At 58.8% G+C, this 13,537-nt stretch overlaps 1 protein-coding gene across 1 annotated transcript in view; it reads left to right on the top strand.

The window, feature by feature from the left end:
- SSC4D (scavenger receptor cysteine rich family member with 4 domains) overlaps positions 1-3,336 on the top strand; it is a 31,314-nt gene extending 27,978 nt beyond the window's left edge. The window contains exons 9-10 of the mRNA XM_029912522.1: positions 45-373; positions 2,950-3,336. Of these exons, the coding sequence (XP_029768382.1) occupies positions 45-373; positions 2,950-3,336 (716 nt within the window). The remainder of the gene's footprint in view (positions 1-44; positions 374-2,949) is intronic.
- Positions 3,337-13,537: the final 10,201 nt, after the last annotated feature.

The raw sequence follows: 13,537 nt of genomic DNA, 5'->3' as shown, positions 1-13,537 counted from the left end.
TCTCGCCTTCCACGTCACCTTTGCTCTCTGGGTCTGACCAACAGGTGGCAGCATCCGGCTGGCGAACGGGAACAGCAGCTGCCAGGGCCGGGTGGAGGTTCTGTACCAAGGCACCTGGGGCACGGTGTGTGACGACGACTGGGGTTTCACCAACGCCCAGGTGGTCTGCCGGCAGATGGGCTGCGGGGGGGCGGTGGCGGCCACCGTCCTGGGCTCTTTTGGTTACGGCACCGGGCCCATCCTTCTGGACAACGTGGATTGTGCCGGCCGGGAGGCTGACCTGGCGAATTGCTTTCATCTGGGCTGGGGGCAGCACAACTGTGGGCACCATGAGGACGCCGGCGTCATCTGCAGAGGTGAGATACGTGTGGGTGCTCCATACAGCACATCCTACCCTGCCCCAAGCAGTACGCAGGGTTCCAAGCTCCCTCCAAAGCTAGCCAGATCTGGGACCACCCCTAGGGCGTGCCACCAGCAGCCGGCCTCAGCATGCCTCGGGACGGAATTAATGGGCCCCAGGGAGTGCCATCTGAGTCCCTGCAGCCTCCCAGGGTGCCGTCTGAACTGGGAACCTGGATTCCAGCCGCTCGAGCGGGAGATGGGCCACACGGGGTGTTTGGAGCACATCGTATTTAGTCCGGGGCTCGGGGTTTCGTTCAGGCTGGAATTGGAAGGGGCTGGGCTTTCCGTGAGACTCCAGCCGAGCTTGGTGGAATCCCATGAGACTCCGGGGGAATTTCAGACACGCCCTCCTGCTTCTGGATTCCCCCAGAACCGAAACCTTAGGATCAGGTTCAGATGGGGGGATTCGAATCCAAGCTCCCAGAACTTCAGAGGGTTCAGGTCTGAGGTGCTAGTTTTGGCCCAAGCCGGTCCCCATTTCCAGACTGGCATCCACTGGGGAACGGGATGCTGTCATTAAACGTGACCGATCAGGCCTTCAGCCTCCCCTGTGAATTCCAGTGCCTGCTTCCAGGGGATGTTTGCCCTTCCTCTGTTTCCTAAACGCACCACACCTCCGCAATCTGCAGCGCGTCTCCTCTCCCCGCCTATCTGTCTGGGTCTACCTCGCTCCAGCCCAGTCACTCACGCTCCACGACGTCCGCCCCCGAGCTGGAGACCAGAGATGTCTGATCATTGTTCTTTCCATCCATCCTTTGCTGGAGCAGGTGTGGACGAGTCCGGAGATCATTTCAGAGAAGATGCTTTTGCGACTGCCACCTCAGCCACAACTCGTCCCAAGGACGGTAGGTACCCCATGGGGCCAGCAGCACCCTCCAAACCATCTTCAGGCAGCCATAGGGCTCCTCCCAGAGAAACCCTCGGGGGCCAGTGTTTGGCAGAGAAGCCAGAGACGAAGGCAGCTGAGGGCTGGTTTAGATCATGCCTGGTCCTGCCTTGAATGCAGGGGGTTGGACTAGAAGACCTCTCGAGGTCCCTTCCGGTCCTGTGAGTTTGATTCTATGATACCGCCCGTGGCATTGGCTGAAATGTCGATCAGAAGTGATACCACAGCACAGGGATAGCAGGCATCATATGGTTGACTCCCTCCCACGGCGTCTGTCATCGGTGGATCTCAAAGCACCTTTACCGTAGCCCAGGGGTGGGCAAACTTTTTGGCCCAAGGGCCAGATCTGGGAATGGAAATTGTATGGCTCACGAAATTGGGGGTTGGGGTGCGGGAGGGGGTGAGGGCTCTGGCTGGGGGTGCAGGCTCTGAGGTGGGGCCAGAAATGAGGAGTTCAGGGTGTGGGAAGGGGCTCCGGGCTGGGGCACGGGGTTGGGGTGCGGGTGGGGGGGTGAGGGCTCTGGATGGGGGTGCAGGCTCTGGGGTGCAGGAGGGTGGGACTGAGGGGTTCAGAGGGTGGGAGGGGGCTCCGGGCTGGGGCAGGTGTTGGGGTGCGGGAGGGGGTCAGGGGTGCAGGCTCTGGGCGGCGCTTACCTCAAGCAGCTCCTGGAAGCAGCGACATGTCCCCCCTCTGGCTCCTACATGAGGCGCGGCCAGGCGGCTCTGCTGCGCGTAGGGTGACCAGATGTCCCGATTTTATAGGGACAGTCCCGATTTTTGGGCCTTTTTCTTATATAGGCTCCTATTACCCCCCACCCCCTGTCCTGATTTTTCACATTTGCTGTCTGGTCACCCTAGCTGCGCGCTTCCCCCTCCGCAGGCACAGCCCCCGCAGCTCCCATTGGCCCTGTTTGCTGGAAAATGGGCACTGCGGGGGCGGCACTTGGGGCACGGGCAGTGTGCGGAGCCCTCTGGCTGTCCCTACACACAGGAGCCGGAGGGGGGACGTGCTGCTGCTTCTGGGAGTCGTGTGGAGCAAGCCCCCGGCCCCATAGTTTGCCCACCCCTGCTGTAGCCGCTGTCTGTCCCAGTGAGGTAGATGAGCCGAGGAGGTTAAGGTGGGTGACGTGGCACGGGTCACGCAGCGAGGCTGAGCCAGGAACTGAACGCAGGCTTTCTTGCTTCCAGTCAGATGCTCTATGCACCGGATCGTACTGCTCTGGGGTCCTGAGGCCTGCTCCCCTGTTCTGGACCCCGTGCTCCCTCATCTCCACTGACCTGCTAATCCTGAGGCACCAGTGATGCTTCCACCACTGGCCCCTCGCTCCCAGGGCAAAGTGAGCCACAGGAGGGGGAGCCCGGATTCACAGGCCCCTGTCTCGGCTCGCTCCTCTGAGCACCTGTCTGTACTGGGGCAGCAGCTGCCTGCGTCCCGGGGGCGCAGTGGGGGACGGCGAAGCGCTCGCAGGTCCTAGGCTGGAAGCTGCTTGCAGTGCCCAATGCTGCTACTGCTCTAACGGTGGCTCGGCTGGGTGGATTCACTCCCCGTCTTACCAGGGGGAATCGAGGAAACAATTCGTTCCTATTAACCCCGTTAAGGAGCAGCCTTGCTGGGGTCGGAGGGCTTCCCAGGAGGAAGGCGGAGGGCAGCCGGTTGACAGGTGCTGTTCAGACGCCAGGGCCTCCGGCTGCCCCGGGTCCCCTCACCCTGCGCTGTCCCGCCCCCCGCAGGATTCCTGCGCCTCGTGAACGGCAGCCACCGCTGCGAGGGCCGCGTGGAGCTGTTCTACCTGTCCCAGTGGGGGACCGTGTGCGACGACGCCTGGGACCTCCGGGACGTCGCGGTGGTGTGCCGGCAGCTGGGCTGCGGGGGCGCCCGGGCCGCCTGGGGGGAGGCGCGCTACGGCCCAGGCACCGGCTACATCTTCCTCGACAACCTCAAGTGCAAAGGCGACGAGCCCTCCCTGCTGCGCTGCTCCCACATCCGCTGGAACGTGCACAACTGCGACCACTCGGAAGACGCCGGCGCCCTCTGCGGGCTGCTATGACCGGCTCTGTGCCCACGGCCGCCCAGAGACGCCCGGGTGAGTCCGGGGGGGCGGGCAGATCCCCTCGCGTGCCTCTGTTTCCCCTACCGTGCCCCATCCACGCCCCAGGGCAGTAAGGTGTCTGTGTGAGGGCAGACCGGGCCTTCAGGCGAGGTGAGGGCAACTCCTGAGCTCAGACACCCGTCCCAACCAGAACGAGTCCGGCTCTCCCGGTAGTGGCGCAGGCGTCAAACGGGAATGCCCCCCCCGGGAGCTGTTCAAAGGCCAGCAGCTCTAAATCAGGCCCTGGCAGTGGTGCCCCCGGCCTGTCGCTAAAGCTGGCTCAGGTAACCGGAGTGAGGAGCCAGGGGAAAACACTTTGGTTAAGAGGCACCAGGTCCCAGGATCTGCCCTGAGTTGTCCTTTGGCCGATCAGCCGGATGGAAAGCCCTGGCTGTCAGCTGACGTCGGCTGTTTCTCTTTCAGACCGATGCCGGCCCAAACCGTGGGGAATTCCAGATGCCAGCGGCACGGGGCACGGGGCGGGCCGGCTGGCTGGTGCGCCTCTGGCACTGATGTCTGTGGGAGACGAAGACCCACGTGACCTGTACATCGCTGTATATAGCACGTCTGTAACGGGCATAGAAGCCCTATTCTCACTGCCATGCCCAGCAGGCCCCACCCCACCCCAGGGGCACTGGCGAATGCTACTTGGACAAGTGCCAGAGCCTCCTGCCTGGCCCGTTACCCACGGTGCACAAAGCAGAGCTCCGGCCGCTCAGGGGCATCTCTGCAAACTCTCTGGCTGGGGAAGGTTTTGTCCCAAGAAAAACCCCAGACCGGAAGAAAAGCCCGAAGGAACATCGCTGCCCCGCAGCGTCTCTCTAGGAGAAACAGCAGAGACGTACAGACCCAAGCAGCAGAAGGCAGAGAACTCTGGTGCCAATCTAGCATTGCTCGACTCTGTGGAGAGTCACTGGCTCCGGGAGCTGGAACGGGCTATTCTGCAGGGTCGCTGGAGCTCAGATACTAGCTGTGGCCAGCTCTCATCCAGCCCACGGTGATCGTGATCAAGGGCCACGTTTTCATATGTGCCTGTGGCCCATTTTCAGAAGTGACGTAGAACCAGATCCTCAGACGTATTTAGGTGCCTAAGTCCCATTGGTTTCAATGGAGTTAGGAGCCTAAATACCATTGAGGATCTGGGCCCTAGGGTATTTAGGCACTTAAAGATGTAGATCTCAATGGCAATTAGCCGGGCAGGTGCTTTAGAAAATCCCGCTAAATGCTTCTGCATCTTAAAATCTGGCCCGAAATCCCATGAAAAGCCAATGGCGCTAAGTTCCTAAGTCATTGTTGAAAAGGGTCTTGGCCTTGTAAGTCCCATAGGAGCCTCTGAAAATCTTGCCCCACATCCTGTTGCAATTGGATCTACGGGAGGTCTCAGACCAGGTCTCCGTGGCCACGTGTTCCCATCAGAATGACCCACCACCCTGCCATGGCCCTCAGAACAGATCCCCGGGCAAGGCTCCTGATCTGCTCAGCGAAAGGGTGTTTGTGGAACTGCCCCTGGATGAGCCATTTGCAGCATTAGAAATCTAGGCCCCGCTCCAGCAATCCGATCCATTCGGGTTTGCCCCCTGCAGCTGCATAGAGCCCCCTGGAAGTCCATGGGACTCTGTGTGCCCAGCACAGACCTGACTCCTGGGGATTGGTGCACAACAACGTGGATCTGAACCGGTGCGTTTCTTGGACCCACTTGGATGGTTCCACCTGGCAGCCAAGACGCCCGTTGTAGCCCCACTCGCTCTTGCGTATTTCCCAAGGAAGCTCGGTTTGCGTTCTCGGATCCTGGCGAAGATGTCTGGAACCCTGCTGGGATCCTCGAGGTTTGTCATTTCCCCCGCTGGGAGACTGGAGAAATACTATTTTTCGGGGGAGGGAAAGGGAGGGGCTTGCTTAATTCCGACTGAGGCAATCCCGGGCCTCTCTGTTTCATTCCTTTGTTACTAACGGAGTGTGCCCGTTCCGGTTTTTCCACTTTTCGTATACATTTGTTGGTGTGAATAAATAAAAGCCCTTTTAAATGTGCTGAACCCCCGCGGACTCATTGCTCTGCGAGTCACAGCTCAGCTGGCTGCGGTCGGGTCGGTGGATTCTGAACAGTCGCTGTGATTACAGGCCGCACCACAGGGTGCAAATTCAAAGTAACTTCACTGCCATCCATGATGCTGCTCCTGATTGACACCGGTGTCGCAGATCAGAAGTATGGGCTGAGGTTTTCTGTTCTCGAGTGCCTGGAATACACTCTCAGACCATCGCTTTGGGATTTCTTATATTTTTAGAGCTAGATCCTCGGCTGATGTCAACTCCACCGAGGTCAGGAGAGTAACTTGGAGTGACACCAGCCAAGCATCTGGCCCCTATGTTGTGTCGTGCATGGTGTGCGAATCCTGAATAGTTTGAAATGGGGACTTAGCTGGATCTCTGGCCTGTTGAACCCAGGATAAATCCCTGGCTTCTCTCTGCCTCTGTCAGTGCTTCGGTTAGCATCACGTGCCAGCAGCAAGCGATCCCAGACATTCTCCACCGTCAGCCGAGCAAGCAGGTAATGGTGAGATGCTCCCTGGGTTTGATCTGGCCCTGCGTGAGTGGCGAGGTGCTGACGCCAGACGGATCCCAGCCGTTCGATGCCGGCGAATGCCGCTGGCAAAGGAGGGAGCACTTGCTGAAGGCCTGCCTGCCGTGGCTCCCGATTTGCTGCTCCAGGATCAGTCGTGAGGCTCACGCCTGCCATTTCCAGAGGAGCTCACAGCGCTTTACAATGACGAGCCCCTTGCCACACCCCTGGGAGGGGTTTGTTAGCCCCATCTCTCAGGTGGAGAAACTGAGGCACAGAAGCGATTTGCCCTGATCACGCTGCGAGTCAGGGGCAGAGTTAGACGTAGACCCCAAAAATCGTATCTCACTAGACTCCCTCCCTCCCATTTACCCCAGGGTCCCCCTCGTGTGGGTTCGTTTGGGTTCCAGACCCATTCTTTGGCCAGCTACTGGTTGGCTGGGTAACCTGCCAGCCTTGGACCGCTGCTCTGGGACCATCCCATCCCCAGAAGGGCAGATGGATGCTGAAGCGGTGGCAGAGACGGCTGCTGGAGAAAGGGAGGAAGGAAAGGGATGGGAGCTCTGGATACGCCCGCTGAAGAAGCTCCCAGCCCCAAACGGGACAGGGCCAAGAAGAGACTGGAGATGTCCAGCAGCATCCCACTGTGGGCGTCAGGGAGCAGCCCGGGGGCCTGCAGGATGCCTGTGGCAGGGGTTGATTTGTCATGGAAGACGGAGCCCGCAGATGTGGTATAATGTTATTACCCGGGGCAACTCCCCATTAGTCCTTGGAGGATGCGGTACACCCCCCACTACCCGAGGGACACCATGCCCCCTTGGAGAGTGAGTGACTTGAGAGAGCTAGGGCTTGGAGCCTGGCACTGCCAGCCTCCCTGCTGCGGCTGTGCAGGAGGAGAGGGGTTCATGGCAGCCAGGCGGAGAGGAGCACTGGCTGCCTGCAGCATGCTCTCGCTGTCACAGCCTCAGAGTGGGCAAAGCCCCTGGGCTCTGTGAGCCAGGATCCAGGGTCTCCTCCCAGCGCTTTACTTCCTTCAGGATGGGGGACCTGCAGGGGTCCCTAAGCAAACCCCCAGGTAGGCTTTGACCTCTGTCTGGGACATTTACATCACCCCCCTCGCTGTGGCTTCTGGGCACCTCACAGCCCCCCTGCAAGGCAGGGCTGCTCTCCCCATTGCACAGATGGGGAACCGAGGCACGGAGAGACAAGTGACTTGCCCAGGGTCACACCGGGAGTCTGTGACCGAGCAGGGAACTGACCTCTCATCTCTCGAGTCCTAGGCTAGTGCCCTAACCACTGGGCCATCCTGGGCTGCTTTTCCCACCCTCCACGGGACTATCTGAGCTGAGCAGGGATCCATGTGCATAGGGCAGGGGGTTCTCAAACTGGGGGGCGGGACCCCTCCGGGGGTCGCAAGGTTATTACATGGGGGGTCGCGAGCTGTCAGCCTCCACCCCAAACCCCGCTTTGCCTCCAGCATTTATAATGGTGTTAAATATATTAAAAAGTGTTTAGTCTATTGGGGGGGGGCGCACTCAGAGGCTTGCTGTGTGAAAGGGGTTGCCAGTAAAAAAGTTTGAGACCCACTGGCATAGGGACAGCTATGACTGTGGTGTGGCCTAGTGGTTAGAGCACTGGCCTGGGACTCGGGAACTGCGGGTTCTGTGTGTGGCTCTGCCAGTGACCCTGGGCAAGTCACTTCCCCTCACTGTGCCTCAGTTTCCCCAGCTGTACAATGGGATCAAGACAATGACCTCCTGGTAAAGCCCTAGGAGATCTGCTGATGAAAAGCGCGTCTAGAAGAGCTAGCGATGATTTATCTCAGTGCGGGGGGGCTGGACTAGCGGTCCCTCCCAGGCCTCCCGTTCTAGGGATATTCTGGCCCAGTGTCCTGCTGGGGAGAGGGCAGCAGAAAACACGCCAGGGCCTGGCTCTCCACGGCCTTGCACCAGGCGGGTTTCAATTGCCCCCAGCTCTCCAGACACGTAGAGCCAGAATTGTCAAAGGGATTTAGGAGCCTAAAGAGAGGCCTGGTAGGAGTTTTGAAGGCACCTGGCCCCCCTGGTTTTCAACAGGACCTTGGTGCCTAACCTGCTCAGGCAGTTTTAAAGTCCCCCCTGAGGGTCTCTCTCCATTGATGGTGCCTAGATCCCTGGGAGTATCTTACCCCACTGTGCACAGGTGCCATGTCGCACTGTATATGGTGTCCCACCATGCTCTAGTGAATCAGAGCACCTGTCCCCTCCCATCTCAGGCCCATAGAGGGGTGCCTCGTGCCTTTCCGGGATCGTATTCTGCACCTGTCAGATACAACTCACTCCCTTTAGCTTCAAGGTGGGGAGCCCCAGGCCCCTACGTCTGTCTGACCTTGGTCTCCGGCTTCTGGGCCCGTGCTCTGCTGCTGCCGCGCAATGCATCCGGGCGGGACGGCAGCGAGGTGGAAATGGTTCTGAATATCTAGGTCACGGCATGAGCCAGCTCCAGCCCATCTTCCCGCCCCTGCACTGGCTTCCCTTTCCCTGAGGCCCGGAGCGTGGTTTGAAATCAGCTGAGCGCAGGACATGCCTAGCTTCAGAAGTCAGGCAGTCCAGACCACTGTGACGCCCTCCTGCAGAACCTAGGCTGGAGATTACCCTCCAGCGCCAGGGATGGCTTCCTAGCAAGACGATACGGGTTCCGAACTCGGGCCAAAATCCTGGGGCCCAACGTTTCCCACCTTTGGATCTGGCTGGCCCTTCCATGCTAGCTAGATGCTGTTTCTAGTCACGGCTCCAGGCAAGGGCGAGGGTGGACCTGGCACGGCGGGGGGAGTCCGGAGGCGGATATAGGCGTCCGCCACGCTGCAGGGTTGAGGCAGGCAGCTTTGGGCTCCTGGCTGCTTATTTCCCATGTGACAAGCGACCGGAAGAGCCCAGCTGAGGCTCCCGAGCTCATGACCTGTGCACGGGCGAAGGACGTCGCCCCGTCTGCGGGCGACGACTGCATCTAATCAAATGCCCAGGGAACAAGCGCGCGCCAGATGGGCTCTTTTGTATTGGCCACCGTAAGCTTTTTTTTTCCCTTTGCTTTCCCTGGCTCTCGCTCGGAGCCACTGCAATTCTACACAGATCAATAGTATCGATCGGTTCCCTTCATCCTCTTTGGACGGGAGACGGTGGTGCAGGATGGAGAGAATAAATATTTCACGAGGCCCGGGCGAGCTTGGGTTTGGATTTATGGCCTCTGAGGAATAAGGGATGAATCTGCACCTGGGCGAGAGGTGGTTAAAGGGGAAGGAGATTATTAAGCCAGGCTGAAGGAACACAAGTCAGCAGGGGAAAGGGGACGGGCTTGAATTTGATTTCACTGAATTCTGGAATAAGAAGACTTGGGGCCGGATTAGACGCCTTTTAAAAAATCTGGCCAGTGGCCCTTAGAGAACACATCGCCCGGCAGCATCAGCCTCCTCTCAGAGGTAGGCAAGTCGCTCACCCTAGTTCATACCATGTGTCAGTGGCGGAGCTGGGACGAGCCCACCAGTCCCCTGAGTGCCAGGGTACTGCCGGGCCATGGGGCCACGCTGGCAAGCATTGCTTAAAGGGGACAGAGAGTATTTTCCAGGAGAGATGGGGGAAAATCAAGGTGATTTTTGATCCTGGCCAAACGTGGGTAAATCTGGGCTGTGTCCGGCCCCGGCTTCGCCCATCCCTCTCCCCTTGGGTCAGACGAGGCTGACCTGCAACATTCAGTTCTGGAAGCCAATCTTCCCCTGGGCAGGGGCTGGGCAGGGCCAGTTTGGTTCAAGCCCAGTGCTGGCTTGAAGGGGTCCCAGATCTGTGGCATCCAAGGGGCACGTTTGGGACACTCAGTGGGTGGGTTTCCCAACATGGAGACACCCAGGGGCTGGTTTCCTTATTGCTGTGTGCCAGAGACGGGCCCGGGATTTGGATTAGATTTAGATCAGCGGGGGCTTGAGGCTCAAGCAGGATTCACCTGGACAAAGAGTATCCCGACTGATTGTAATTAATGAGAACAGACATTCTGGAAGGGGGCTTGAACCTGCTGCTCCTGGGGGTGAGCCAATCTCTGGCTATTAGAGACCAGGGCTGAGACCTAATGTGGGGGCAGATTGTCCTGCATCTGCTATGGGTTCTTACCCCTTCCTCAGGGCATCTGGTGCTGCCACTGTCAGAGACAGGACTCTGGCCCCTGGTCTGATCCAGTCTGCTGATTCCTATGTCCCCAGCTGTTCGCAGGTGACGTCAGACTCGAGGGGCGAGAGCTTTGTGCGATCCATTGTTCTCGCCATGCCAGGCTGCTTCCGAACAGGGTCCAGAAAACGTGGCCACTTCTGGCTTTGGCTCTGACCTAGACTCAAGCCCAGGTTCTGATCAGAGAGTTTGGATCCCTGCAGCTGGGGGCGGGAGTGGGGGTTCTGGGTCCGTCCCACCGCTTGTCCTGGAGGTCAGGAACAGAAGAGCCGTCAGAGCTCTGGTGCCGGGGCTCGGCTCCCCCCAGCTAGGGAAGGCCGGAGCTCTGGATCCAGCTGGCCCCCAGTGCAGGCTCTGTGCTGGGTCCGCAGCAGAAAGGCAGGGTCCTGGTTTCATTACACTAGCTTACAGCGGGTGCTCGGGAGTCCTGGATCCACGGCTCTCTGCCTCAAACCTGCAGGCCTTGCCCTTAACGTAGCCTGCAGCTGTGGGCTCTGCTGCTGTCGCTATGCTCCCGGGGAGCGGTGCTTAGGTGGGGGGAACCTGGGATGGAAGAGGAGAGGCCAAGGGATTGGGAAATCCCCTCCTCCCGTCCCTAACACCAGCCCTGAGTGGCCCAGAACAGGAACCACATGTGCCTCCTGGTAACCCAGCAGCAAGCCTGCAAGCGGGGTGTGCGTGTGCACCCCACTGAGACCAGTGCAGCACAATGGGGGGTGGTCCCTTTGGGGGGTGACTGATGCCCCTCAGGACTAGCAGGGAGCGGTCCCTGTGCTCAGGATGGGCCTGTGTGGGGAGCGGCTAAGGCTCTTTGCTCCCGCAACCTTAATCCGGCTGCGGTAAAAGAGAGAATTGGCCCCAGCTTTGTGCCTAGTGCAGAGGCCGTTGGCGAGCACTGCTGATCCATTGCCCCCCTTTGCAGGGACTACGGACCTGCTGAGCCATATGTCAGACGTGCCCTCAGCCAGCTTGGCCGCCCGGCCTGCACCCCGAGAGAGCCCTCTTGGCAGGAGCTGGCCTGGGCTGAGAATTGCCTTTGCTTCCATATGTCGCCCGTGGCGTGTAAGGGTAGAGCTCGGCTCCGCATGCTACGTCGACCCTTTGAAACCAACCCAAAGCAGGAGGGAAAAGATCAGCCCAGGCCTTGGGTGGGGACTCGCTTGGCTGCAGCTGCCAGGGGTATCAAGGTGCAGAGTTCTACCCCGACTGGGGTCTGCCTTAAAGGCCCGATCCAAAGCCCACTGCAATCCATGGAGTCGTTCTACTGACTTCAAAGGGGCTAGGGACCAGGCCCTAATCAGGCATCCTCCCAAGTGGAGGGCTGGTGTCTTGTAAGGGGCTTCCTTTCCCCAATGCGGGGGGAGTGCGGGTGTATTTTAGGGATGGGGGGCAGCCTGCTCCATTGCAGACATGACCCGGAGTTGCCCAGTTCTGATCCACATCTTATTACATTTTGATTTAACTGGCTCTGGTGTTTCGGTTCTGACCCATCTCTGAGTAGGTCTGAGGCTGGGGGAAGGGAGCAACCTAGCTGGGAGAGTGTCATGATGATGTGCCCCTGTAAGGCCATCAGACCCTCTGCCTGTAACCTGAGCAGCCCAGCGCTGGAGCCGGGATGAGTCACTAATGCACAAGCGGTTGTAGAGCTGGAAGCGACTGCCCTGTCTCTGCCAGGGAAAGTGACGTCGCCCTGGTCTTGTGCATTTGCCTGTTCCTGGGCCCAAGTCATCAACCCCCTCCGTGCCTCAGTTTCCCTGTTTGGATATGGACCTGCCTGCTCTTCTGCCTGGGGACGATGAGGTCACATGTTGCTAGGTTTGGACCCTTTCACTCCAGATGTGATAGAGGGTGCACCGAGCTCTTCTTACACATCTTGATGTTCCCTGAAAGTCCAGTTGCTTACAAGAGGCAGTGTTGTCCTGGGGGTAGAACAGCTGACCCGGCTTCCCATCCTAGTGCTGCCACTGGCTCCCTTCCCTTTTCTCTGCCTCAGTTTCCCTATCTCCTAACAATTCTTACCCACCTTAGGTGAGCAGTGCTGGGGGCCACCAGCTAAAGCCTCCCCCTCCTGCCTGCTTGGCAGGCTACAGTTGGGCACCTAAACACAAGGGCTGATTTTTCAGAGGTGCTGGGCACCCCCTGGTGTTAGTGGGAGCTGCTGGTGCCTGATGGCGCTCAGGATCGGGCCCATTGTGGCCGCCCACATAGATACTGTGATAAAGACTTTCCTCCTGGTCGCCCTAGAGAGCGCAGCCCCAGCGAACTCCATCCATCATCATTACAGGTGGCACCAGCAGCCTGGGTTTCTCCCAGTGCTCTGCCAATGCCATTTCTCCCCACGCCTGAGCCGGAGCGACCGTCTCTAGGGCCTGAGGAGAGATTGGTCCCCATGGCTCACACAGTCCTGGGCTTGTCTGCTGAAAATGCCAGCAAGAGTGCAGCTGGGCTCTAGGCAATTATCCTATAGGATGTGAGGTGGGCGCAGGACGTGCGGGCTCTTGGCTGTGATGGTGTTCCTTGGTGACGTGGGTATTGGGAACAGGGCGGGGGGACAGCCCCTCCCCGCCTCACTCCACAGCGGGCACTGAACAGCATGGCACATATTGCCTATCCTCTAGAAACTGATTGAGATTGCCCAGATCACGAGTTTACAACGGTCTAACTGGGCCCTGGCAGAGGAGAACGGAAGGGTTATGATCTCCCTTTGCCAGACAGGGAACTATGGCCCAGAGAGATCAGGGCTGGAATTTTCAATCCCAACGGGCGGAGCTCTTTTGAAAATCAGCCCTCAAGTGACATGGGCAAGGTCACAGCGGGAGGCTGTGGCGGAGTTAGGACCTGCACTCCTGGCCCCAGGTTTTTAAACATAAAACCATCTTTCCTCTCTGGCTCTCCATTCCGTAGCCCTAGTTAAGTGACGAGGAGCTATTTCAGGAACCGCGCAGTCACTAATGCAATTACTGAATTGGCAAGTCGGTGAACAAAGCAGGGAGCGAAGCCTGGGCTGGTTTGACACCGCTCTGTAGTTTCTCTCCATCGCTTCGGCAGGGTTTTGACGGAACCAATAACCCTTGCAGCACAAAGATTTGTGCCTCCCCTTGTCCTCGAGGTTCCAAGGACTCCAGCTGAGACTGGTAAATATCCACTTTGGCAACATTTCCCATCTATCATTCTTTCCCCCCCCCCCGACTGGGGAGATTCCCCTGTGGGTCTCAGAGCAATAGTGTAATCCTTATTGCAGCCAACTTGTCAGCCTGCACTGCCATCATTTTTATTTACAGAGGGCATGAACGCAATTAACTCACAGCAACGCAGGTGATGCGCGTTTCATCTCAATCCACCTTCCTCACAGGGTCCTGAACCTGTGTCTAGGGGAGTTCCGGAGGGGCAAGGGGAGGAGTTCTCCAGCTGG

This window comes from Terrapene carolina, unplaced genomic scaffold (genome assembly GCF_002925995.2).
Source record: "Terrapene carolina triunguis isolate 2854851 unplaced genomic scaffold, T_m_triunguis-2.0 Scaffold231, whole genome shotgun sequence".
Taxonomy (NCBI): domain Eukaryota; kingdom Metazoa; phylum Chordata; order Testudines; family Emydidae; genus Terrapene; species Terrapene triunguis.
Note: the sequence above shows the minus strand (reverse complement) of the source record. Positions and strands in the feature narration are given on the sequence as shown.